This window comes from Malaclemys terrapin, chromosome 12 (assembly GCF_027887155.1).
Source record: "Malaclemys terrapin pileata isolate rMalTer1 chromosome 12, rMalTer1.hap1, whole genome shotgun sequence".
Lineage (NCBI taxonomy): Eukaryota > Metazoa > Chordata > Testudines > Emydidae > Malaclemys > Malaclemys terrapin.
This window is the reverse complement of record NC_071516.1, coordinates 35,651,568-35,678,379: the sequence shown is the minus strand read 5'-3', so window position 1 is coordinate 35,678,379 and position 26,812 is coordinate 35,651,568. Positions and strand designations below refer to the sequence as shown.

Genomic DNA, 26,812 nt, shown 5'->3' with positions numbered 1-26,812 from the left:
GGGGTAATCTCTTAAATTTAACCTCTCTAACTATTGGCCTGAATCTTACTGTGTGGCAGACAGTTCCACAAGAAAGTCACGTTAGCAAAATAAAGGCACCAGACAGTCCTGTTAGCAGAAAGTCTGTCCCGTTAGCAGAAGAAAGGTGCCAGGCAGTGTGAGCAAGGGTACCAGAAGCAGGCTTTGTCCTTGTGTCAGTTAACAACATAGCCGACCTCCATTTCTTTCCCCGCAGATGACATCTCCCGCTTGGGCTCCAAGAGTGAATGAGACCAACCTGACGTACTTCATTTTCCTCAGGTTTTCTAACCACTGGGACATGCAGATTCTCCTCTTCTCTCTGTTGTTCATGCTCTACCTGTTGACCTTAGTGGGGAACAGCCTCATTCTTCTCATCACGATGGTGGACCCGGCCCTCCACACCCCCATGTATTTCTTTATCAGGAACTTGTCCTTCCTGGAGATCTGCTACACTTCAGTCACCGTGCCCAAGATGCTGGCCAACCTCGTCTCGGAGGATCGATCCATCTCCTTTGCCAGCTGTGCAGCACAACTGTATTTCCTTCTCTTCATTGGTACAGTCGAGTGTTTCCTTCTTGCTTCCATGTCCTACGACCGTTACCTGGCAATCTGCTACCCACTGCACTACACAGCCAAAATGACCAAGGGGGTGTACATCAGGCTGACGCTGGTCTGCTGGCTGTGTGGTGTCTTCATACCACTGGGAAACACAGTTGGGATATTCAGCCTGCCGTTCTGTGGGCCTAATCAGATTGACTATTTCTTCTGTGATTTTCCTCCAGTGCTAAAGCTGGCCTGCGTCAACACGTCCCCAAATGAAGTCGCAATCCTAGCCAGCAGCTTGCTCATCACTGTCCTGCCCTTGCTCTTCACAGCAGGGTCCTACACCTGTATCATATGCACCATCCTCAAGATCCCATTGGCAGAGGGCAGACATAAAGTTTTCTCCACTTGCTCCTCTCATCTTATTGTGGTGACTCTCTTCTACTGCTCTGCTAGCTTTGTCTACCTACAGCCCAAGTCCAGCTACTCCCCGTAGCGGGACAAGTTCCTCTCTCTGTTTTACACCATGATAATACCCATGCTAAACCCAATCATCTACAGCTTGAGGAACAAGGAGGTAAAAGAGGCTCTGAGGAGAACCTTAAAAAGACATTTGTTTTCCTAAAAACTCTCTGTTTGCATTTTGAAAGGGACCTGGGGGAAACAGGGTTTAGAATTCCAGTAGAGGTAGTCATAATATTTATCAAACAATTTTTTTCAAAGAAAAACACAATAGTCTATATATCAAAATATTCTATAAAACCAGGTTGACTTCAATGAATTTTTTCAATGCAAAAATATGTAATTTTAGTTTTTTCTTTCTAGACATCTTGTTTCTGTTTTCAAAAACTTAAAAATCCAAAAATTTAATATTATTTTTTCTGATTTCCCCCCACACACCATTTTTTATACTTCCGTCTTTCCAGCTATCCCCAACCCCTGAACATTGGGGTGAGAGGACGAAAGGAAAATGTGTGCGCATGTGAAATCCAAAAAATAATGTTTCAAAAAGAATTGTTTTTTTTTTCATTTTTGAAAAACAAAATTCATGGAAAATTGGGATTCAAAAACAAACAAAATATTGCTTTGATTTTTTTTAGTCCAAAAATTGAAAATTTTCAGTGAAAATCTTCAAATGGGAAAAGTTTTTGTTCAAAATTTTTAATAATTTTTTGACAGTTTTTTTGTTCGAACCTTACTCCCTTAGTCCCCTTTGACAATCCCAATTTTTTTTCTTTCCCTTTCTCTCCCCCCGACCCCTTGCCATTTTTAGGCCTTGCCTATTTAGGTTTAATTTTTTTTAAATATTACCTGTGGATGTTAGGGTGACCAGATGTTCCAATTTTATAGGGACATCCCAATATTCAAAGCTTTTTCTTATATAGGTGCCTATTATCCCACCACCCCCTGTCCCGATTTTTCACATTTGCTATCTGGTCACCCCAGTGGATGTCCATATCTCAGCCATTTTAATGGAAATCAGGCATTCAAATTGTTTAGGCACCTTTCAAAATCTGAGCCTCAGATAGCCTTAGGCCAGGGATTGTGTCTGTAGACAATCTGGGACAGTGGAGCCCTGATCCCTTAGCATGGTGGGACCCATTAGGAGTTCCTGCAACACAAATCATAAATAGTAATAATCTGCAGGGTGATGAAATGATTAGTTTGTATTTTCCCAGCATTCCAGGTGTAAAAGGTTTGGGTCTGTGGGCAAGGATACTCTCTCTTGTCATGTGATTCCTCCCGTGTTTGGGGAAACAGGACTTGGTACATTTTTTTTTGAAATAAACAGGATTTTATCAAGGATAGCAGACTGCAGCATCAATACCTCCCAACTGGAACAATCTGCAAGACCCTGAGCTTTTGGCTGTCCACTCAGGACAAAAAGGGTAACGTTATAGTGGAAATCAAGGATCCAGCTTGGAAACATTCTATCCAGGAGGGGAGGTGGAGAAGCAGAAAGAGAGAGGAAACAACTCTCTCTCCCTCTCCCCCATCTCCTCCACCCCCCCGCATCTCTCAAAATTAAAAAAGGGGACAATTTACAGTTCACAAAACATTATCACTTTTCCACCATTCCTCTGCCCTCTCCTGGCCCCTTCCTACCCAGCTCTGCCTTTCCCATGCCTTTCCCTTATCTCTGAGCGCTGCACATGCATCACCCCCCACTTCACCCAGGACCTCATTCGCTGACCGACTCAGTTCCCCTTGCCAAACCCAGTGGGTATTGCCCACCCCAAATGCTCTAACACCATGAGTCAGTGGCCCTCAAAACTGATGAGGTTGGCTTAAAAAAATGCCTCTGTGGCTCGACTTTATGACAGAAATAAACTCTCTGGTGCACATTTTTGCTCATGTCAACTCTGCGATTCACACCAAACATTCCAGGTGCCAGGGAATGAGTCAGTAATTTATTCCTTTGGCTATTCATGCTAAAAGAAGTCTCAAGGGAAGTAGAGCTCCCCACAGATGGTGCCAGGGATAAATTCTCTCACATGTTTTCTTTGTGCATGGGATGCATGTTTGGGAAGTTGGTTAATTTGGGGGTTGAGCTTCCTATGTGTTTGTATGGAGCTCTAGTCCTACAGTATCTGCCCACCCATCCCTACAGCAGGGAATATGTCTTTTCTTTTTTTACTGAAACACAACACAATTCAGTCTAACTCACCCTGAAAGACAGGAGGAAGTATATCCCTCTAGATTTCTCCCTAAACATTTGTATCTAAGCTACACACGTGACAACTGAGAAATTTGTTTCCATCTCACCACTGCAACAGTCCTCATCAACACAGATGACCACCAGTGCCAGTTTTATTAAAACTCCAAGAACTGTTTCACTAGGTTAAATCCAGATACCAAAGGTAAGAAATACTGACATCTTCTCTGGGGACAATGGATATTTTATTACATTTCCTTAAAATGTGTGCCTTGTATAACAATATTCATTTTATTTCTAGGGGTGGTGATAGGAACCCCAGTCAGAGACCAAAGCCCCATTGTGCTAGCGTTGTATAACAGGGGAATAATTTTTGAAGAAGCTTAAGGAATTTAGGCACTCATGTCCCATTGAATTTCTTCAGTGTTGGATGTGTAACCCCCTTCATTTCCTCTGAAAATCCTAGCCTACAAACTGAATTTTTAAATTGTAATATTTGGAAGCTCAGTGGTTGTGTTAGATGGCAAAAGGCTGCCACCATCCTAAAATAATAATTGAGCTAAAACACCCTAAAAGTTCCTACAACACAGATTCTGTTCTCTCTTTAATTCCTGGAGCTCTGTCAAATTCTCTCCTTCAAAGGAATTATTCCCATGCCAGGTCAGTTCTATTGAATATCACTGAGTTGCTGCAATGAAGGCACCCTCCTTTTCAGATGGGCAGGACAGATTGGGCAGGATCTAGACTATCAAAAAATGCCTATGAAAATCACTAGTGACATTCTGTTTGGCTAGGATACTAGTAAGGGATTTAGAAAACATGAGCTACCACCTCTGCTCTGCTGGAGATTTGTCAGGTGCTTGGCTAGCTGATTCTTGCTTATATGCTCAGAAGCTAACTAATCGCCAAATTTGGGGCTGAGAAGAAATTTCCCCCTCAGGTCAGATTGGCTGTGTCCTTCAGGAATTTCACTTTTCTCTGCAGTGTGTGGGTGCGGGTCGCTTACTGGGATCCTCTGGGTATATTTCCTTTAATAGTTCCCTGCCGTTTCAGTGGTCTTGGGCGCGGAGCACCTTGGTCCCTCCTTTTTTCTGCCTAGTCTCCCAAGGGCTGTAATAAGAACATAAGAACAGACAAACTGGGTCAGACCAAAGGTCTGTCTAGCCCAGTATCATGTCTTCTGAAAGTGGCCAATGCCAGGTGCCCCAGAGGGAATGAACAGAACACGTAATCATCAAGTGATCCACACCCTGTCAACCATTCCAAGCGTCTGGCAAACAGAGGCTAGGGACACCAACCCTGCCCATCCTGGCTAATAGCCATTGATGGACCTACCCTCCATAAATTTATCTAGTTCTTTTTTGAACCCTGTTATAATCTTGGCCTTCACCACATTCTCTGACAAAGAGTTCCACAGGGTGACTGTGCATTGTATGAAGAAATACTTCCTTTTGTTTGTTTTAAGCCTGCAGCCTATTAACTTTGTTTTGTGACCCCTAGTTCTTGTGTTATGAGGAGGAGTAAATAACATTTCCTTATTTACTTTTTCCACAGCAGTCATGATTTTATAGACCTCAATCATATCCCCCCCCACTAGTCATCTCTTTTCTAAAAAGTCCCAGTCTTATTAATATCTCCTCATATGGAAGCCGTTTCCATACCCCTAAACATTTTTTTTTGCCTTTTCTGAACCTTTTCCAATTCCAATACATCTTTTTGAGATGGGGTGACCACATCTGCATGCAGTATTCAAGATGTGGGTGCACCATGGATTTAGAGAGTCATTATGATATTTTCTGTCTTATTATCTATCCCTTTCCTAATGATTTCCCTAATGATACTTTGGTCTAATTCTGTTGTTGGGTTTAGTGTGCAGGTGCTGGGTGGTGCTGGTGGCCCGTGATCAAGGAGGTCAGACCAGATGATCTGGTGGTCCCTTCTGGCCTTAAACTCTATGACTCCATGCCCCTTGGCATGCTGCTTAGTCTCTCTGGGTATGTCTACACTACACCTTAAGCCCAAGCTCTGATTCCGGTTTGAGCCCCATCCCGTTTCCATCCACACAGAAACCAGTCTGATTCAGCTTAGGAAGCACTCAGAATCTGAGTCCTAGGAGCCTGCTAGGGAGGAAGATCAGAGCATAAGTCTTGCCATGACTCAGGTCCAAGCCCTGTCATTTTGCAATGCGAACGCAGCTCAAGCTGAAGTCCCGAGTAAGAAGGTCTATGCAGTCCCTATGGATGTGTTAGCACGGCTGTGAGACCCTGCTCCGGCAATTGTAAACCCAAGCTTACCATGCAGTGTGGACACTCAAGCGTGAGCTTGGAAACACTGACTCCATGAGACTGGGTCCCACAGACCCGGTTTACAATGCAGTGTAGTTACCATGAGTACCTCAGTTTCCCACCTGTACAAAGCGGATAATAGCACTGCCCTGCATCCACGGTGGTGTGGAGGGTCAATTCTGCAAAAATGAAGAGGTGCTCCAATGCTGTGGTAATGGGGGGGGGGGGCTGATCAGTACTTTCGATTATTTTGCAGTGGTGTAGCTGTGTTGGTCCCAGGAAATGAGAGAGACAAGGTGGGTGAGGTCATATCTTTTACTGGTCCCACTTCTATTGAAGTAGCTTGAAAGCTTGTCTCTCTCACCAACAGGAGCTGGCTCAATAAGAGATTACCTCACCCACCTTGTCTCTCGGATAGCTGATGATGTTTGTTCCCTTTTTCCCCTTTACTCCTGCAGACAAAATGAACAGGACTGGAGAAGGCAACCAAACTTCTATGCCCCAGGAGTTCATCCTGTTGGGACTCTCCAGTCATCCAGAGGTCCGGCTGGCCCTGTTCATGGCATTCCTTGCCCTCTACCTGGTGACCCTTCTTGGGAACCTCCTCACCGTTCTCCTGGTTGGGTCTGACCCTCTCCTCCACACCCCAATGTATTTTTTCCTCGCCAACCTGTCTCTCCTGGAGGTTGGATATACTTCAAGTGTTCTGCCCCAGATGCTGGCCCACCTCCTGGCAGAGCACAGAGACATCCCATTGGCCCGTTGCATGGCCCAGATGTACCTCTTCCTCGCCTTTGGCATAACAGAGTGCTTCCTCCTCACCGTTATGTCGTATGACAGGTACGTCGCCATCTGCCTCCCATTGCACTACCCGCTCCTCATGGCCAAGAGGGGGTGCATTGCCATGGTGGCCACTTCCTGGGCGGGAGGTTTCCTAGTTTCTGCCATCAACACCATGTCCACCTTCCAGCTATCTTTCTGTGGGCACCAGGATATAGACTATTTCCTCTGTGAAATGCCAGCCATGGTGAGTTTGGCCTGTGCTGGGAAAGGCCAGGCACAAATAGTCATGTCCGTGAGCTGTGTGTTCACACTGGTCTGCCCGCTTTCCTTAATAGTCCTCTCTTATGCTCGTATCCTTGGCACTGTCTTGAACATCCCCTCCACTGCAGGAAGGCATAAAGCCTTTTCCACCTGCCCTTCCCACTTGGTCGTGGTCAGCCTGTTCTTTGGGACAGTGAATTCAATGTACCTGAGACCCAGGTCTAGCTCCTCTGTGGGGCAGCTCAAAACAAGCTCTGTCTTCTACATCACTGTCACCCCAGTGCTCAACCCCATCATATACAGCCTGAGGAACAAGGAGGTGATATGCGCCTTGAGGAAAATGATGGGTAAGGATGTAGGAGTACAGGCCTTGCCTGAACAATGAAAGAAAACAGATGTAAGGAAACAGGTTAACAATGGACAAAGCAGGAATTCACAAGTGGCCTTGTAAATAATATGTACCTCATACATAAAGAAATAGTAAGAAGAAGAGTAAATGTGTGATAAGCTTGCAGCTGCAGCTTTGCTTACTAGCACATTTTCTAGTGCAGGGATAGGTCCACAGAATTAGTAAGCCAATCGTGAAGTCTGTGATGTAATGTAGAACGTAATGCACTTGTGTTACTCTGTTTTAGAATATGTATATAATCTGATATACAATTATGTCCTTTGGAGTTGTGGTGCACCCTAACCCATCCCTATACCTGAGCCTGATCACCTCAGGTGTAGCTTTATGAAATGCCACTAAACACACCTCAAGGCCATGTCAGGATTTGAACCGAATTTTTTGGATTCTAGAGAACTGGATAAAATGTTCCCCCTCCAGAGCTGGAGGGAATCCCAACAGTAGGGAGGTAGAGGTCTCTGTTATCCCAGATCCTGACAGTGAGTGACAGATCATGGGGCCATCCCATTTGGAATCCAGACTCCTGCTTTGCTACATCAGAACAATGGTCCATCAATCCCTGCATTCCTTCTGCACAGGGGACCAGAACAATCATCCCTCTAGTCCTGTATCCTTTCTATTTTCTGGACCAGATCAATAGTCCATCCATTCCTTTATCCCTTCAACAGTCTGGACCAGAACAATTGTCCATCTAGTCCTGTATCCCGTCTACATACTTGATCAGATCAATGGTTGATCCATTCCTTTATGTTTTCTATTAATAGAAAAGAGCATTGGTTCATCCTGTCTGAAAGCCTTATCCCTATGCACTGCATCCGATCAATGGTCCATCTGTTCCTATATTCATACTACATACCTGCTTAAAAACCAATTGTCCATCTAGTCTTGGTTCCTTCCTAGGTAACAGATCAGAACGGCCCTAGCCACTCTATATCCTTTCTACATGCAGGGTTAGATGGCTGGTCCCTCTAGTCCTGTATTCCTTCTAGATACTAAATTAGACCAAAGGTCCCTTCTGTTCAGAGATTTTTCTCCAGATGGTCAACCTTTACAAGGGGCATCACACATACAAACAAATCAAAACACATAATTTGAGCTATGCTGGAGGCATGTGTTGGGCTAGTCCTTTCCACTGCCAGTTGGGAAGGGAAAGAGGGATGACAGCAGATGATTCACAGAAACTGAAAGGCTGGAAATTCGGCTCAATTGCTGTTATTACATGACTGTGTGTGGACTCAGTTACAATATCTCCAGTGGTCTCCATGCCACAACTCAGGCTTTACACTAAATGTACCCATTCACTGTCCTCAGGAGCCCTTTCTTATTGCACGATATATAGATCTGATATGGGGCGCACGGTGAAAGTTAGAAATAGCGGGCTATTAGAGAGGGCACTAGACTGGAACTTAAATGTAAAACTGCAAAATTTGTTCACTCAGCTTTTTTCAAAGAAGATGTAGATTCAGCAACACTCAATCATTTTGCAAATTCGTGTTGATTTCACCAAATTGTTTCAGGGAGGAAAAAACAGAAATTCAATTTTTTTTACTTTCTTGTTTGTTTTATTTTACTTTGATATTTGTTATATTAATTTTATATCATATGTATGTACTATATTTAATATTATACATAAACAATATTTAAGACTGTTAAATATTATAACATTATAATCAAAATCAAATGATTTTCCTTATCTAAACTAAACCACATGGCAAAACTTTTCTATGCTTCTGAATCAATTTGTGTGTCAGGATCACTTCACATACATTTATTAATGAACACACCATCCTACCATGGACCGTGGTCTGAGACACTCTCATGTCTGCTATGGGACCTTTAATGTGTTTGTAGTATCAAGGATTGTTGTTGGTTTTTTTCCCCATTTCAACATGTCTCTTATTCTCTCTGAGATATACATTGATTTTACAGAGCCGTCATATCTTTAACACCTTTTACATTCAAATCAAAGTTCATCACTGGTTTCTCATTTACACGTATATCTATATCCATGTCTATATGTAAATACAGAGATATAAGCCATGACTCAGCTTCTGCCCATCATACCACTGCTAATTAAACTCACACTAGCTCAATGAGATCTAGCACAAGCATGTGTACACGAGCAGGGGAATCACACCCCTAGCTCATCCTGTAGACATACCCAAAAGGGACCCAATAGACCCAAAGTCAAAAGGGATCACTGTGGTCATCTAGCCTGACCTCCAACTTCCCTGAATTAATTTCTCTTTGAACTAGAGCACAGCTTTTAGAAAAACATCCTGTCTTGATTTAAAAATGGTCAGTGATGGAGAATCCACGTCAATTGACCCTTGGTAATGTGGTTCAATGGTTAATTATCCTATCAAAAACACACACCTCAGTTCCAGTCAATTTTTCTAGCTTCAACTTCCCATCATTGGATCGTTTCTGAACTTTGTCTGCTATATTGAAGAGCCTGTGTTCAAATTTCTGTTCTCCAGGTAGGTATTTATAGGCTGTGATCAATTCATCCATTACGGCTCTCTTGGATAAGCTAAATAGATTGAGCTAATTGAGTCCAGTGCCATAAGGCAGATATTCCAGGCTTGTGTCACCCCCAATCTCCTCCCTTCAGCACAGCATCCCCTAGCGCCATTGTGGGACATTGAGGTCTCCACTGATTGTGTGGGGAGAGCACCCCATTCTGAGTCCCATACACACACACATACACAGTGCCTGCAGCACATTGTCTCCTAGAGACAGGGTGGGACATGGTGGTCAGCATTGACTTGAAGGGAAGAATGCCCTCGAAGGAGTCAACCACACTGCGCTCTCTCCAGTCCTTGGGTTGTTCTTTAAATGTTCCCCATTCAAGAACTGACATAGACCATCCTTGCTTGGTGAGATATCTGATGGAACACTATGAAGAAAGAGATCGTTTGTGAGAAACCATTGCTGTTCATTTTATGGGTTCTCCGGGATATCCCCCAGGAAGACCGGAATTGGAATACAAATGGAATAAATGTCTCCCAACTTATTACCTCCATTTTATACAGGGTGGGCTGGGAGGGGGGAGGGGAAGGGATCAGGCACAGAGAAGAGAAATGACTTCTGACAAAACTCACAGTGTGACCAGGAAGATCAGCATAACTATTTGGGAATAATATTTATGCATCTCCCAGGAATAACAATATTTATAGTGATCCCATTAGAGAGATCACCAAGCAGGGTCACGCTGGGTAAGTACTTGGGTGTGAGACCATCCAGGTGCAGCTAAAGGATTGTAAATTTCAATTAGTGTCTCTTAACATTTTTGAGATCCTAAGATAAAAGCTACTTTAGGAAGCAAAATGTTTTATCATTCTTATGGGATCTTTACTTTTCTCATTCTTCTTGCCAACAACTCCAGAAGCATCGGCTCGTGACCGACAGAGCCCAGCTCCCCTCTGCGACCAATCTGGCTGGTCACTAAATTGATCCAGACTCTGGACTGGTAACTATAACATCGATTGGCAGAACTGTGTGCATAGTGTGTGTGTGTGTGTGACTGAAAAGCACATGCTAATTGCTGTATTCTCAATAAATGTGGTGTATTGCCTTTTCCCTATAAAAAGATCTCATGTGCATTTTATATAAGCATAACACAACCACCCATTTCATACACTGGGAGATTCCCCTTAGTAGAGACTGAGAAAAGCTAACAAAAATTCAGCGCATTGGATGGCAAGTTCTTGGCACATCTCAGGATTTAGCCCTTTGTCTGAGGCCTGTCTACTCTACAGAGTTAGGTCACCAAAAGGCAGCTTATGTTGACATAACTATGGCTGTGTCTACACCTAAATGTCTCTGCCACCAGCATAACTGCCCTTCTATGCTAACAAAGTAACTCCACCTCCATGAGAGGCGTAGAGTTAATGTCACTATAGTTAGGTTGACGTGGTGTCTGTATAGAAACTGTGGTTACTTACATAAAGTGTTACTGGCTTTCAGAAGCCGTCCCACAATGCCCCACACTGACAGTACAATCAGCACAAGCGCTCCTCGTGAGGACGTGTACTGCTGACACAAGGTGCATAGCATGGACACTCAAAAGCGATTTAATTACATGTGGCGGCTATATGCTGATGTTTCATGGACTCACAGGACTTGTTCTCTCTCTCTGCTCCATACAGTCCCTGTAAGAACCCCCCTTCAATGTTACAGCCCTTCTCGGGGATTCACTCTCTCTCAGGGGTTAAGCCTTGGGCTCCAGTGCCTCCTGGAACCACACCTCTCTGAGCCTTCAGCATGCCCATCTCTCATCGTGGGCCCCCTCAGGGAGTCCACTTGCTCTGGCCCCCGGGGGCCTCAACACCCAGAGGGAATAATGCAACCCTGATGTCTAGCATGCAACAACTCTCAGCCAACGTAAAACAGGAGGGTTTACTGATCGTCTGAACACAGCATAGGAGATTCCCAGGGCCCTGGAGCCTGGCAGTCTCAGCACAGTTCAATTGGCTCTCTTCCAGTCCCGATGGGCTCAGGCTACTCTCCCTGTTCCCAGTCCAGCAGCCCCCTCCTTCCAACTGATCGTCTTACATCATCACCCTCAACAGGCCCTCCTCTGTCATCTGTCTTCCATCCAGGTAAACAGGTCACCTGGGCCTCCTCTCTTCCATCCTTTATTCCCACACTCGCTGGAACCAGTTGGTTAGGTCACCAGGGTCCTCTCTTCTCAGCCTTTTGTCCTACCACTGGCCAGAACCAGCTATCTTCCAAGTTGGGATGGGTCTCTTGGTCACCAGTCACTAGGGTACCCCATCTCCATGCCATTTTCCAGGGCCCTGACTGCTAGGCGAGGTCACACCTAGTCTGTCTGTAACAACAACCCCCTCTCTCACCGCCTCATTAAACCCAAAGCTCACAAGGAAACTGAGATCCACACACTATTCATGCAAAACACTAAGAAAATCCCCCACTTCGTCACACAATGTAACTTAGGTTGACGTAGTTTTGTAGTATAGACATGCCCTGAGAGAGGTGTGAGTACCTTTTGGCACTATCATACACCCCTGTTCTACCCATGTAAAATTTGACCATGGGCCCCTATATTGTTTCATAAGTTCCTATCTTTGTCCCCACCTGTCTCAAGCTCTATATTCTTTCAGCAGTGGATAGCCACAGACCTGTTTCTATTTTCAACTCACCTAATCACATGGTGCTGTGTCTATCAGGTGGATTTCTCTTTAATATTTCCTAGTTAATATGAACACTAGGTCGCATTCCATCAGCAACTGGGGTAGCACCACCTCCCACCCTACCCGTGCTACAGGTGGGCCAGGGGTAGAGTTACTAACTCCAGTTGGGGTCATTTGGTCCAGGAGATTCATCATACCTCCACACTTATTAAGGAAATAGTTATTTTTAGTATTCAAATTGCTCTGAAAGCCACTTGCAGGTCTAGAATACATGACCTCTGAGGAAAGATTGAAAAAATTGGGTTTGTTTAGTGTGGAGAAGAGAAGCATTAGAGGGGACATGATAACAGTTTTCAAGTACATAAAAGCTTGTTACAAAGAGGAGACAGAAAAATTGTTCTTGTTAACCTCTGAAGATAGGACAAGAGGCAATGGTCTTAAATTGCAGCAAGGACGGTTTAGGTTGGACATTAGGAAAAAATTCCTAACTATCAGGGTGGTTAAACACTGGAATAAATTGCCTAGGGAGGTTGTGGAATCTGCATCATTGGAGGTTTTTAAGAACAGGTTGGACAGACATCTGTCAGTAATGGTCTAGATAATACTTAATCCTGCCATGAGTGCAGGAGACTGGACCAGATGACCTCTCGAGGTCCCTTCCAGTCTATGATTCTATGCATGAGGAATTTTTTCTTCAAAGTTGGTAGGCTGGAACCAGTGCTGGGGTAGAGTTTGTGGTAGAAAATTTGGAGTCATTTGATCCAGAGGTTCCCAATATGCAGCCATCTACAATATAAGCATCTTTTTAATGTTCCAACAGCTCTAAAATCCGCAGGCATAGTGAGATTATCTGGGAGAGTGCTATGCCACAACAGGGGTAGGGGTATACATTCTGATACAAATTTTGAGTCATTTGGTCAAGGGGTTCATCAGATACAACCCCCCCATCCAGTGAGCTGATCTTAATACTCATGTTGTTCTAAACCAGACACACATTTTAACAGCACAGTGGTCTTGAAAACTTGTATTCCATCACATGGGCTGTGGCAGACTTTGAAATGGAGACCACCTGTTGAGATGAATAAGTCACTTCACATCTCCCAGAGCCACTGTGTGCTCTGAATCAGCTGAGAATATCCCATTGAGACAAATGGGCCACTTCACACCTCTGAGATCCTCCCATGCTGAAGAGGGGTGGGGAGAGCCCCTCCCATCCACATGAGACCCTAAAGTGGAGTATGGGGTCTGGGGTTTCCCCTCCCTTCCCCCTTGTTAACTCCAGGTGGCAGATGTGCTCCTCACAGCCCATTGCTTACCATCTTCTTTCCTCCCATCCCGATGGACCCTCCTAACCCGCTATGGGTTAGGAGGGGCAGTAAGAGGGGCAGAGTTGGTAGCTGACTGTGAATTTTTTTCCAAGAAACCTCTTTGTTCAGCCTCATAGTTGCAATCCAATTATTTCCCCCCGTCCCCTCACTGCCACTAGATCCTCAAAAAAATAGGGAAATTTACCATCCAAAAACTTTGTTAACGCAGAGTTAAGGTTGCTCGACAATACCATCCATCTTATCTAGCTATCAAAAGAATATAAGAATGACCATACTGGGTCAGACCAAAGGTCCATCTAGCCCAGTATCCTGTCCTCTGACAGTGGACAATGCCAGGTGCCCCATATACTCTCTATCTATCCTACTCCTTTCTCTCTCATGTCAAGAGCACCTATCTCATTTGTGTGTGAATGCAAAGAGAAAATGGGCACAGGGTTATTGTAATAAGTTGTTTAATTTAGGCACTGCAGGTTATGAGCATGAGTCCACAATAAGCAACAACAATGTTCCCTCATTACCAGAAACAAACATGGATTTTTTTTTCATAGTTGAGGTGCAAATTTTTTTCTGCCCAGGAAGTTCCTCAGGGCCCCTTTCACTTCCTTGTTTCTCAGGCTGTAAATAATGGGATTTAGCATTGGTGTAACCATTGTATACAGCAGGGAGAGCAGTTTGTCAGTTCCAAGTGAGTTGCTGAAGGTGGGGCTTAAATACATCATGCAGCATGTCCCATAGAACAAGGAAACCCCCATGAGGTGTGAGGAGCAGGTGGAGAAGGCTTTGCCCCACCCTCAGCCGAGGGCATCCTCAGGATGGTGGAGATGATGCAGACGTAGGAGACTAGGATCATCCCAAAGGGTATCATCACCACGAAGGTGGTCTCCACGAGGACCTCGATCCAATTCACCGAGGTATCACCACAAGCCAACTGTATCAGGGGCATGATGTCGCAGAAGAAGTGATCGATGGCATTAGACCCACAGAATGGCACCTTGGCTATCAGAGCAGTCTGTATCAGTGCCACAGCGACCCCACCCAGCCACGAGCCAGCCACCAGCCACCCACACACCCTCCTGTTCATCGCGAGCACATAACACAAGGGGTGGCATATGGCCACGAACCGGTCATACGCCATGGCGGCCAGGAGCAAGCACTCAGCGGTTCCTAGAAGGGAAAAGAAGCACATCTGTGCAATGCATCCCAAGTAGGAGATGGTTCTCAGCTCCACCAGCAAATTCACCAGCATCTTGGGGATGGTGACTGAGGTGTAGCAGATCTCCAGGAAGGACAGGTTCCTGAGGAAAAAATACATGGGGGTGTAAAGAGGAGGGTAAGCCAATATGAGCATAATGATGAGGCTGTTTCCCATCATAGTTACTATGTACATAACTAACACTACAACAAACAGCAGGATGGCAGGTAGCTCCTGGAGATCTGAAAATCCCTGGAGTATAAATTCAGTCACCACAGTGTAATTTTCCCATATCAGTTCTTCAGCATCTTCCATCTCTGAAGGAAAGAGAGAAAATTTTGTAAATAATTGAAATATAAAGTTCACAGATTTTGGATTCGCCCACTATCAATGGCAGACCTATCTGCAAAACTTCTTTTCTCAGTTCCAGAGGGTTTTGAACTTGCGGTGTTGGTTGGAACCATGTCTAAGATTTCCATTTAGCGGAAACGAAACTAGCACTGGCCAAACAACGAGGAAGACTTTGCTCAGCCCTGAACTGGGTGGATGGGATGCACAGACCTAAGAGTAAAGGTCCGGTTGGTGCCAACTGGCAAAGGACACAGGGGTCTGGTTACAGAGATCCCCTGGTCTGGTGTCTACATACTAGTTCACCAAAGGCACCATATAAGGAATGTATTGAAAGTCTGTGACACATTGCTCATCATAATCACTGTGAAATATATGTATGGAAAATGTGAGGCGTTCTGGATATATACTGACAATTACCCTCTTAAGGTCTGACACTTGGGACCGATCTCCAAAAGGTTTCTTCCCGGTAAGGGATGTTAATTTATCTGTCTGTCTGCACATAAACTGGGTATTGCATGGTGCACAAAGGTCACCTATTTACAGTCTGAGCCAAATGCTAATCAACTGATTGCAAAGCCTCCAGTGGTGATTCTAGCCAGGCAAACACAAGTACCCTGTTTGCAAGTGCAGACAACGGATTTTTGGACTGTAACTGTAGGGACAGAGACAAACTGTGCATCTTTCCAGGTCAGCAAAAGGACAGAGTCGTGTGTCTCATGAATGGAAGACCAGCGCCAAGCTGCAAGGATTTGGGGTGAGCTTTAGCTCTATATGACACGGCAATAGTGAGGTGTCAAAGTTCCTTCCCCACTCTGAACTTTAGGGTACAGATGTAGGGACCTGCATGAAAACCTCTAAGCTTCTCTACCAGATTAGATCTGCTTTTGCTGCCACCACTCCCAATGTGCTATCTCCCTTCCCTGGGTAGCCTTGAGACTCCTCCACCAATTCCCTGGTGAACACTGATCCAAAACCCCTTGGATATTAAAACAAGGAGGAATGAATCATTCCCACCCTCCTTCCCTTTCCCGCCACCAATTCCTGGTGAGTCCAGATCAATCCCCTTGGATCTTAGAACAAGGAAAAATCAATCAGGTTCTTAAAAAGAAGGCTTTTAATTAAAGAAAGAAAGGTAAAAATCATCTCTGTAAAATCAGGATGGAAAATAACTTTACAGGGTAATCCAATTTAAAGAGTCCAGAGGAACCCCCTTTAGCCTTAAGTTCAAAGTTACAGCAAACAGAACTAAAATCCTCTCAGCAAAAGGAACATTTACAAGTTAAGAAAACAAAGATAAAACTAACACGCCTTGCCTGGCTGTTTACTTACAAGTTTGAAATATGAGAGACTTGTTCAGAAAGATTTGGAGAGCATGGATTGATGTCTGGTCCCTCTTTGTCCCAAGAGCGAACAACCCCCAAAACAAAGAGCACAAACAAAAGCCTTCCCCCCACCAAGATTTGAACGTATCTTGTCTCCTTATTGGTCCTTTGGGTCAGGTGTCAGCCAGGTTACGTGAGCTTCTTAACCCTTTACAGGTAAAAGGATTTTGGTGTCTCTGGCCAGGAGGGTTTATAGTATTGTACACAGGAGGGCTGTTACCCTTGCCTTTATAGTTATGACACGGGGTAGTTCAATTTAGGCTCTCGTTTGATTGTTATTATTTTGTTTGCTATGTAACCCTTTGGTTAACACTCTCTGCTGGCTGTCATTTGAATCTCTGTTCTTTTGTTAAGCAAACTTAGACTTGATTTCTCTATAAACAAACCCAGGAGCTGATGTGCTGAGTGGAACTGTATTCTTTGGTATACTGGTAAGCTGGAGTGTTCCTTTGAGAGCAGAGAATCAGGGAATTCTGAGAGTGTCCAGTGGATCTGGGGGTGGACATTGCAGGGAAACGCTCAGAGGACACAGACGTTGGAGTGCGCTGATTGTTAAGAGACAGCAGGGCCTGTGGAGGCCTGAACGCTAGTGATTGTGTTTCCAGAGGCAGGTGGTGTTGGGGAACTGACCCCTGGCAGGCACAGATAAGATTATTCACTCTAAGCGTGGGTGGTTGTGAGGTGCCTCATGAGGAAATGTCACAGGGATTGATATTTTTTGAATAAAAATAATTCCTACCATGAAATGTAGCTTAGTCAACAGGGACACTTTCCATGGGGCGATGTTGATTTCTGCACCTTGTTTGATGAAATGAAACACTGTAATGTCAGTTCTCATATAGGTTTCAGAGTAGCAGCCGTGTTAGTCTGTATCCGCAAAAAGAACAGGAGTACTTGTGGCACCTTAGAGACTAACACATTTATTTGAACATAAGCTTTTGTGGGCTACAGCCCACTTCATCGGATGCATTAATCTGATGAAGTGGGCTGTAGCCCATGAAAGCTTATGCTCAAATAAATGCGTTAGTCTCTAAGGTGCCACAAGTACTCCTCTTAATTCAAATAAAAGAAACCCCAGCATCTCAATTTGTCAAATCATTTCAATTAAATCTTTCTTTTTGCATTTTGACGTTTCCCATTCAGAACATTGGTGCCAATGAATTTGATAGTTCGTTCAGCTTTCCCTTCAGATTCAGAAAAGAAACTAATTTGCAAATGTCAAAATTTCCCATGAACTACTTACTTTATAAAAGAATCCTGATGCTGCAGTCCTTGCTCATGTCCTACTCCGATGGACTTCTGATCAGCCACAGAAGATGCCATGAAGTAGGGAACATGCAGAAATCATGCAAATAAACACTGCTCTACAGCCAAAATGCTTCTGAAATAAATGTAGTCAAACTTTACTAATTCTGGTCACTGAGAACGAAAATGATGCTTAAAATTGTTGATTGGCTCTAGTTTTCAAGATATGCTATTTGGTCAGTATATACGACCCTTGACTTGGGAATGGCAAAGGATAAGTGAATTATAAAGGGAAGGGACCTCAATTTAAACCAGAAATGACTAAAATACATCTTTGACTGGATCTATGAATAAATCTATGACTGGGTTTGGACAGTACTTGCTTTTTAGGCAAAACAATGAATGATGCAATCTGAAGCTGGTATTGCGTCATACATGATATGAATTGCATCGTGTTATTCCTAGAAGTCATGGATGATGCAATCAAAACGAAGATTACATCACTCTGCTGAACAAATTGCCCTATATCAGCTCTAGAAATCATACAGTGTCGTGCTCTCTTATTTGTCAGTGTTTGATTTTGCAAAGGGACACATTTCTGTTTAGCCAAAGTGAGCAGAGATGCCTCGTACTTGTGTGAACAGTGCAGATGACTTCTGCTATGTTTGTGGTGAAGTGACTTTTGCATCACAAAAGCGCAGTATAACCACTATGGTTAAGAAAGCCTATCACCTTTATTTTGGCTGCAAAATTGGAGATCAGGACAAGAGGTGGGCCTCACACATATGCTGCAACACTTGTGCAACAAATCTTCGCCAGTGGTTGAACAGGAAAAGGAAATCTATGCCTTTTGCAGTGCCAATGATTTGGAGAGAGCCAACAGATCATACCAGCAATTGTTCCTTCTGCATGGTGCCTCCAGTTGGGAAAGGTGTGTCAAAGAAGAAAAAGTGGACTGTGCATTATCCAAACATTCCATCAGCTATACGTCCAGTACCCCACTGTGGGGTTCCATGCGGAGTGGATAAAGCACACGACCAATGTGGTTGCAAGCTGAATCCAATCCTGTTTATTACAAGCTTTCTTTTATAGTTTTTTCTTAACATTACATAACACAATTAGGCTATAATCACACATCTACGGATTGGACAAGAAGGAGAATCATGTGTTTATCACATGTATAGCCCCACACCGATTGGTTCAACCGTTCCTTACATAAGGCCATGATTTATCACCTTGTTTACCTCATCCTCTATAATCCCTAGACCACTGGGGGCCTTACATAAGGCCATGAGCCGTTGCCTGGCAAGTGTCCCATCGTGACCCTTACCTCCTCATGGAACTTTCCATTAGGTTGGTGTAGGGATGATACATCCCCACACCCCACGGAGAAGGACTGCCGGTTCCTGATGCACCAGAATCATTCTCACTTGAGTCAGATGAGGAAGAGGAAGAGGATGAAACTTCTGGTCCTGAACCATCAATGCCACAGGACCCACATTTTCTCCCATCCTTCTCCTCTGAACCACACCTCAGAACACAAGGTGAACTGAATGACCTTGTCAGGGATTTGGAACTACGCAAGAGTAAGGCAGAACTGTTGGGCTCCAGACTACAGCAGTGGAATCTCCTGGCAGGTGATGTTAGGGTTTCCATGTTCCGTGACCGTCAAAAGGATCTTGTCCCATTCTTCTTCATGGAAGGTGAGCTTGTAGCCTGCAACAACATCGATGGTGTCATGGCAGCCCTCAACATCGTTCACGATCCAGATGAGTGGAGACTGTTCATTGATTCATCGAAGACGAGTCTTAAAGCTGTTTTACTGCATAATGGCAATGTTTTGACATCAATTCCAGTTGGTCATGCAGTCCATATGAAGGAAACCTATGACAACATGAAACAACTTTTGAGGTGCGTAAACTATGACCAACATCAGTGGCAGCTTTGTGGCGATTTGAAGGTTGTTGCTCTCTTGCTTGGTCTGCAGACTGGATACACAAAGTACTGCTGTTTTCTCTGCGAATGGAATAGTCGTGCAAGAGATTCCCACTACATCAAGAAAGATTGGCCACTCCAACAGTCATTGGAGCCTGGGAGGAAAAGTGTTCAGCATCCACCACTTGTTGAATCAATGAAGATTTTGTTACCACCTTTCCACATCAAGCTGGGTCTGATGAAGAACTTTGTCAAGGCCATTGACAAAACACAAGCAGCTTTCAAGTACCTCCATGGAAAATTTCCAAGGTTAAGTGAAGCTAAGATAAAGGAAGGGGTCTTTGTTGGTCCTCAGATTCGTGAACTTCTTCGAGATGATGCATTTGACCATGCACTGCGTGGCAAGGAAAAGATGGCATGGAAAGCCTTCCAGTTAGTGGCAATACATTTTCTCGGAAACAACAAGGCAGACAACTAGAGGTTGTTGGTGGAAAACCTCCTCAAGGTATACAAAAGCCTTGGTTGCAACATGTCACTAAAGATACATTTTTTGCACTCATCTGGATTTTTTTCCACCGAACTGCGGAGTAGTGAGCGACGAGCACGGCAACCGATTTCACCAGGACATTGCAACAATGGAGAAACGCTATCAGGGCAAATGGAGCCCATCAATGCTTGCAGACTATTGCTGGACAGTGACAAGAGATGCTCCATTTAATGAATGCAAGAGACAAGCCAAGAAGCGCTGAGTAGACACTGAATAGGACTAAACTATGTACATAATAGTGTTTTGCCTTTTGTTTCATAATACATTTTATTTATATAACCCTTTTGCTGATTTTTAAAGTGTTACATAAACAGGACAGGTGAAATATTATCATGTAAAGCAACCATAAACACATGAAAAGACCTAGGTTTACAATTTATGATTAAAACTCTACTATCTACACAATATACATAGACATAAAATGTAAAAACTTAACTGATTGGCTACTGTTTCTAAGATATTTGTTTTAATTGTCATATTTGAATTCAGCACATCAAAATACATAATAAATAGGACATTTTATCTCTGAAGCAGATGACTTCTCAAAAATTGTAGACCAGTGTAATTTCAAATGGGGTTTTCAAAAGAGGTTAAGGAATGGGAGTTCCATGCCTAAATCCTTTTGGCTCCTCTGACAACACCACGATTTAAAATTCACTTGATTTTCTTTTCCCAGCACAAAAAAGGAGATGAAATTATTTTGCCCATTTCCTGGAATTAAACCTGGTTGATTGCTACATCATTTGGGTTGGTACTTTCAAAGGTACCTTGAACAGAAATCTGACCACTCCCATTGAACATCAAGAGAAAGTTAGGTACTTAACCGGCTTAGAAATGTCTGAAAATCCCACTATGTGCCTAACTGAGTCTTAGGCACCTAAACACCTTTGAAAATTTGGTGTTAAATTCCCAAGTCACTTTTTAAAATAGGACTTAGGTTCCCAAGTCACTTAGGCACTTTTAAAAAATTTGCCCATTGATTGTGTCTTATTCCCTTAGGACCCTTTAAAAATCCCAGGCATAATGCAAAAAAAGAAATATCACATGAGTTGATTTTCCCTTCTATGTTCTTTCCTCTTTAATTCACAGGTGTTTACAGCTACAGAGTGTTAGAGAGATTGTACCAACTCATCTATGTACATGCTATTTGAAGAAGAATTTAATAAGGTCATTATTGATAGCTGAGAAATTAGAGATAGGCAGTTCTTAGCGCGAGAACTCACCTTGTCAGCTGTTGCACCAGATTCCAGGTTTACAATGCATGGTGTAAGCCAAGAGGCCCCCAGTTCTACTCTCCGCAGCACAAGTATATACATGGATGTATTCACTGCTGTAAATGAATCTATATCATATCAACCCTCGAGTAAATGAAATATCAATGTAGCCACACATTGGGAATAAAACAGGTCAGGAAACCTTCAACAAAACAGAAAAATGTGAATGAATTGTAACCGAAATTTCTCAAGGGAACATACCAATTTTGCCAAAATTTTAATGGAAAAAGGTTCCTTGTGTCCAGGAAAGAATTTCTGGTTAAAACCGGGGGCGGGGGTGGGGGGGGAGAGAGAGAGAGAGAGAGAGAGAGACCGACCAACCTGCTCCTGAATATCAGTAGCTTGATGATGAGTGAACCAGGTTCAAGTCTGTGTTCTGCCTGATTCAGACCAGGGAAGCTCACATACCACCTGTGTGTGTGTGGTGGGGGGACGGTGTCTCAGTTTCTCCTGTTGGAACTGTTCCACTTTGTATAAATAAATAAATATACACTGGCCCAGAGAGGATGAAATAGAAGCTTACTCTATAGCCCGGGAGATGGGGGGTTGGTCATAAATCTTTGAAAGGTTTCAGCTTGGTCCTGATCTGGAACAAGAAATGTTTTTAAACTCAAAATTGTCACAGGATGGGCATACCATTTCCTGCCCACCTCCAGTTGGGGATCCAGCTAGCTAGCAATCTCTGCTCTTGTACCTTACCAATTGGTTCAAACGTAAACTTTCCACATGTAGTGTAAAGGAAACAAGAAGATCTTGGTATCATCCTCTCTCTTGTCCCCACTTTCACCCATTTTAGACAGTTTGAGCAGCAATTAATCCCCCAAATCTCATAGAAATTCAAAGGGTGTTAGGCACCTAACTCCCTTTGGCACCTTTGAAAAATCCCAGCTTAATTCAATTCAGATCATTTCCTTGCATTTGGTTTAAATGATTGTGTTCACCAACAAGTGAATGGGTCCAAGGCAGGACACGCTGGCTGAGAGTCTCTTGTCTGTGTTAGGTGCAAATTCCTATTAGATGATCATAATGGTCCCTTCTGGCCTTAACATCAATGAATTTATTAATTGATCTTATTTAATGGCAATCTCTCAGGCCTACCTTGGGCAGAAGGGGCAGCCTCATCTCTGGCAGCAAAGAGTAAATGTGTACAACCACATATATTTATGTCTTCTGCATGACCACTGGGACCTAATCACTGGTTCTGCTCTTACTCAGGGATTCTGAGCTACAAGTTATTTTTAATTTCCCTAGGAAAGTCTCCTGCTTTAATTGAAATGAGATAGATTGATAGAGGGGTATCATGGGGAGATAGATAGATAGATAGATAGATATGGGAATAGATAGACTGATAGGAGTGCCCTCACTGCACTGTAAACCCGGGTTGCTGGAATCGGGTCTCACAGCCATGCTAAGGTGCCCATGCTGCACTGCGCAGACCTTCTGACTTAGGTCTGCAGCTTGAGCTATGTGCACACCACAAAATGACAATGATTGAACCCAAGCCTCAATGGGATTTGGGGTCAGACCCTGCCCCTGTCCCAGGAGGGTCTTAGGTCCTGAGTCAGACAGATTTCTATGTGGACAGTAGGAAGAGGCAGAATTGGGTCCAGATCTGTGCCTCGGTTTAACTACGCAGTGTAGACATAGTCTGGCTGTCTTCTCTCTGCAGTGGTCTCCCAAGGCCACAGAATAACACCCCCTGGGCCCTACTTCCTAGGGGTGAGGTCTCCCCTGCACAGCTCTGGGTCCTGGGAGAGGCTGCAGAGGGGAGCTGTCTGTGTTTGTTCCACATGCAATTCATGCAATTGCTGCTGGAAGCACATCAAGGAAGAAAGCAGGCCTGTCACCATACAAAGCTGAAAGTAGAAGCTGTTCCTGCTCCTGAGGAAAACCAACCAGGCCAGGGTGGAAGCAGAGCCTCTCATTTGTTTGTGTTTGGTGACCTGGCTCTTAGGTACTTTTGACAACTTTACCCAGTTAATTTAGGATTCTCCTATGTGACAAAACCCATTTAATATGTAGTTGCCATCTGTACAGTGCCTCGTTCATAGTGAATTAAAAGGATGACATTTGCCTTTGTGCAGCAGGCCAACTCCAGGACACTGCAACACTTAACTCAGCATTAGGTCCTCCAAATAGGCCTTACATTGGATTTAACCATCAAACAGAGACATAAATGGTGCTTAGGCCTTGTGACGTTTCTCTGGATACAGGTGAATTTCACCAGCAGTTTAGCCACTCTTTTCAGTGATGGTACTAACAGCTGAAAGAAAAGCAGCAGGAAAGGGTTGGTTGAAAATGTTAAGGCTTAAAAAAATGAATAAAATACAACAAAAATGTTTTTTTCCCCCTTAATTTTGAAATTTAATTGACATTTTGTAACCAACTCTGAATGTAGTTTATGGGCTTGTCTACACTTAAAAAACAACAGTGGCAGAACTGCACCGTTGTAGCCGTACCGCTTCAGCGTAGACACTACACCACCCGGAGGTATTCTCCGGTTGGCATAGGTAATCCACCTCCCCAAGAGGCAGCAGCTACAGCAACTGAAGATTTAGTTCGTTGACCTAGTGCTATCTACACGGGGACTTAGGATGGTTTAATAACACCACTCCGGGGTGTGGATTTTTCAATCCCTGACCAATGTAGTGAAACCAACCTAATTTTATAGTGTAGACCAGGCCTAAGATGAGGCAAACCTGCAACATTCAGAAACAGAGCCATCTTCTGAACACCCCAAAATGTATGAGTGTTTGCATCTTGGGGGGCGGGGGGTACACATGCTTATATGAGATGAAACCATGGTTACTGGGCTGTCTACTTCCTGGTCTCTCTAGTATTTTGCCTCTTGCCCAGACCGATCACAGGGTGGGATCTTGCCATTTTTCCACACTTAGACCAGGATCTGGATATGCTACCAACCACTTATCCCCCTGCAGGTCCAACCTGCTTTCAAATACCTGCATTTCCTCCTTTCAGGGATCTGTGACCAATGATAGAGACCAATGAGTGCCTTAAAATAAAGTACTTTTATTCAGCAGTTAGAACAAAGTGGGGTGAGATGGGAGGAACTGAAACCACCAAACGGCCTGCAAAAATATTTAGTCTCATCACATCTTACACTTCATCACAAGCCAGGTTAGACAGGCTTCCTCTTCATTTCCAGGGATGGAACAGAATCAGAATACATTCTCCTGGCCAGCCAAAATCCTCCTGGACCCACCCTGGTTGCTATAATTTACACCATGCCCTGTGGTTTTTCTTCTTCCCCCACTTGTCTGTGAGAGTCTCAGGGTCTCTTTGACCCACACAATTAGAATGGTTTTCTTTGTCCACCCAGTAGGTGCCTCCATCATGGTCTATCCAGGAGAACACACCCAAGATGGTAGCTGTCCATTGTTTGGGCAGCTAGGCCCATTCAGTGTGGAAGAGTTGTAATCAGTGGCCGGATGATTGTGTGTGAGGGTGAAGACAAGCACATAAATCATGTTTTGGGATGCAGATAGAAATATTCAGTTAACAACACTCCTGCCCATCTCTGAGCTTATCTCTTTGGGTCTTTGACTGTGAGGGTCACCTTTTGGATTCTTAGAGAGCCTGGAAGAAATATGTTGTGTGAGAAGGCCTCTCTCAATGCCTCTTTGACCTTCTCATTCCTCAGGGTATATATGAATGGGTTCAGCAAAGGGGTTATCATAGTGTAAATTGCTAAGGGAGCTGGGAACCCTAATCAAGCCCAAACCCCCACACTGCAAGCTCGTCCCCCTCCCGCATCTATCATCGGTTAATGATTTATTCCCCAAAACCAAGGAGGCAGGATTCGGTGCAAAAAGAACCCCAAACAGTTATTAAAAGACCCCCAAATAACTATACCCAATAAACAACAGGAAAAGCACTCAGGTATTAACAATACAAACAGGCTTTAAGCCAAGGCCCCAAAATCATATAATAACAATTGGTAAGACAAAGTTAAAAGTCACCATCATCATTCTTCTTATTGTACAGGACATGGGATACACAAAATCCAAGGACACCACCAGAAGACACCAATGTCAGGGCAGGAATGATGAACACCAGGACACCTCAGAATACCAGGACAGGGAAAACATAAGCAATCTTCTATCTTCTATCTTCTGACTTGCCACGTTGTTTCAGCAGTGACTAGATGTCAGCACTGGGCTGCCTCTAGGATGGACAGAACCCGTCCCAGGGCACTGTGTGCTTTTATAAGCTTTTGTTACCAGGGAAAGCCTTTTCAGGTCACCTGATCATTTGCCACTCAAATTTCCAAAAAGGCACCAACATTTCCCACCACTTAGCTGTTACTGGGCAGATTACAAAACAGGGGCAACAAGAAGGGGACATAACATGGAGGGTAAAGGACAACTAAAGGAAAACTAAGATGGCAAACTGAATCCATCTTACAACGGTGGTCAGCACATTCGCAGCTTTCTTGATATCAAAGGAACGTGCCTGTGATGGTCTGACTTACATGAAGATGGAGGCCACCGTGATGTGAGCACCACCTATAGAGAAGGCCTTGCATCTCCCTGAGGCAGATGGGATCCTCAGTACAGTGGCCATGATGTAAACGTAGGACAGTGTCATCAGCCTTAATGAGCCCAGTAACATAGCCACTGCCATCAGAAAGTTTGCTACCTCCATGATTCTGGTATCGGCGCAAGAGGGTCTTGAGAAAGGCTCAGCATCACAGAAGAAATGGTCAATGGCATTAGAGTGACAGTATGGCCGCTTACATAAAATGATGGCTGGGCTGATTAAAAGAAGGAAACTTTCTAACCAAGAAGCAAGCACTCTGCTGTTCATTAGAGTGGGGTAGCGCAGTGTGTTGTAGATGGCTAAATAGCCATCAAAGGACACGACAAATAAGAGGGTGAATGCTGTTATACCTAGGAAGAAATAGAAGAAACACTGGATGATGCAACCAGAGAAGGAAATAGCTTTACTCTGGGACAGCAGGTTCCTTAGGATCACTGGGACGATGGAAGATATGAAGCAGGTCTCCAGGAGAGACAAGTTTAAGAGAAAGAAGTACATAGGGGTGTGCAAAGATAATCCATCCACACCACAAGGATTATTACCAAGTTCCCCATCAGCGTCACCAGGTAGATGAGCAAAAGTACCAAGAAGAGCAGAATCAGCAGGTTGTGAGTGATGAGGAACCCCAGGAGAATGAATTCAGTCTCTGTACTCTGATTTCCCATGTCCATTTCTTTTGCAAGTGGTGTTGAAAGAACCAAATTAGTAAAACAGCAATTCAAACAAAAAAATAATAATCAACTGAATGATGGGTGAGATAGATAAGACTTCCTGAGCAAAGAGGCTGGGATTTTCAATGGAGCCTATGTTATTTAGGCCCTCATTGAATTGTGGAATATAAGTCTCTTCGAAGCCTTTGAAAATCTCTTCCAGAAAGATGAGTGTGC

At 43.9% G+C, this 26,812-nt stretch overlaps 1 protein-coding gene and 3 pseudogenes across 1 annotated transcript; 2 read left to right on the top strand and 2 right to left on the bottom strand.

The window, feature by feature from the left end:
* The first annotated feature begins 235 nt into the window (after positions 1-235).
* LOC128846794 (olfactory receptor 10A2-like) lies at positions 236-1,189 on the top strand (annotated as a pseudogene).
* A 4,779-nt stretch (positions 1,190-5,968) lies between these two features.
* On the top strand, positions 5,969-6,934 carry LOC128846793 (olfactory receptor-like protein OLF3). The gene has a single exon (XM_054046032.1). The coding sequence runs from the start codon at positions 5,969-5,971 to the stop codon at positions 6,932-6,934; it is 966 nt and encodes a 321-aa protein (XP_053902007.1).
* Positions 6,935-13,981: 7,047 nt separating this feature from the next.
* On the bottom strand, positions 13,982-14,898 carry LOC128846792 (olfactory receptor 10A7-like; annotated as a pseudogene).
* Positions 14,899-25,853: 10,955 nt separating this feature from the next.
* Positions 25,854-26,590, bottom strand: LOC128846791 (olfactory receptor 6M1-like; annotated as a pseudogene).
* Between the last annotated feature and the right edge of the window lie 222 nt (positions 26,591-26,812).

Bases quoted from the DNA above. Each gene is read 5' to 3' on its own strand.
- LOC128846793 (XM_054046032.1), top strand. From the start codon at position 5,969: ATGAACAGGACTGGAGAAGGCAACCAAACTTCTATGCCCCAGGAGTTC.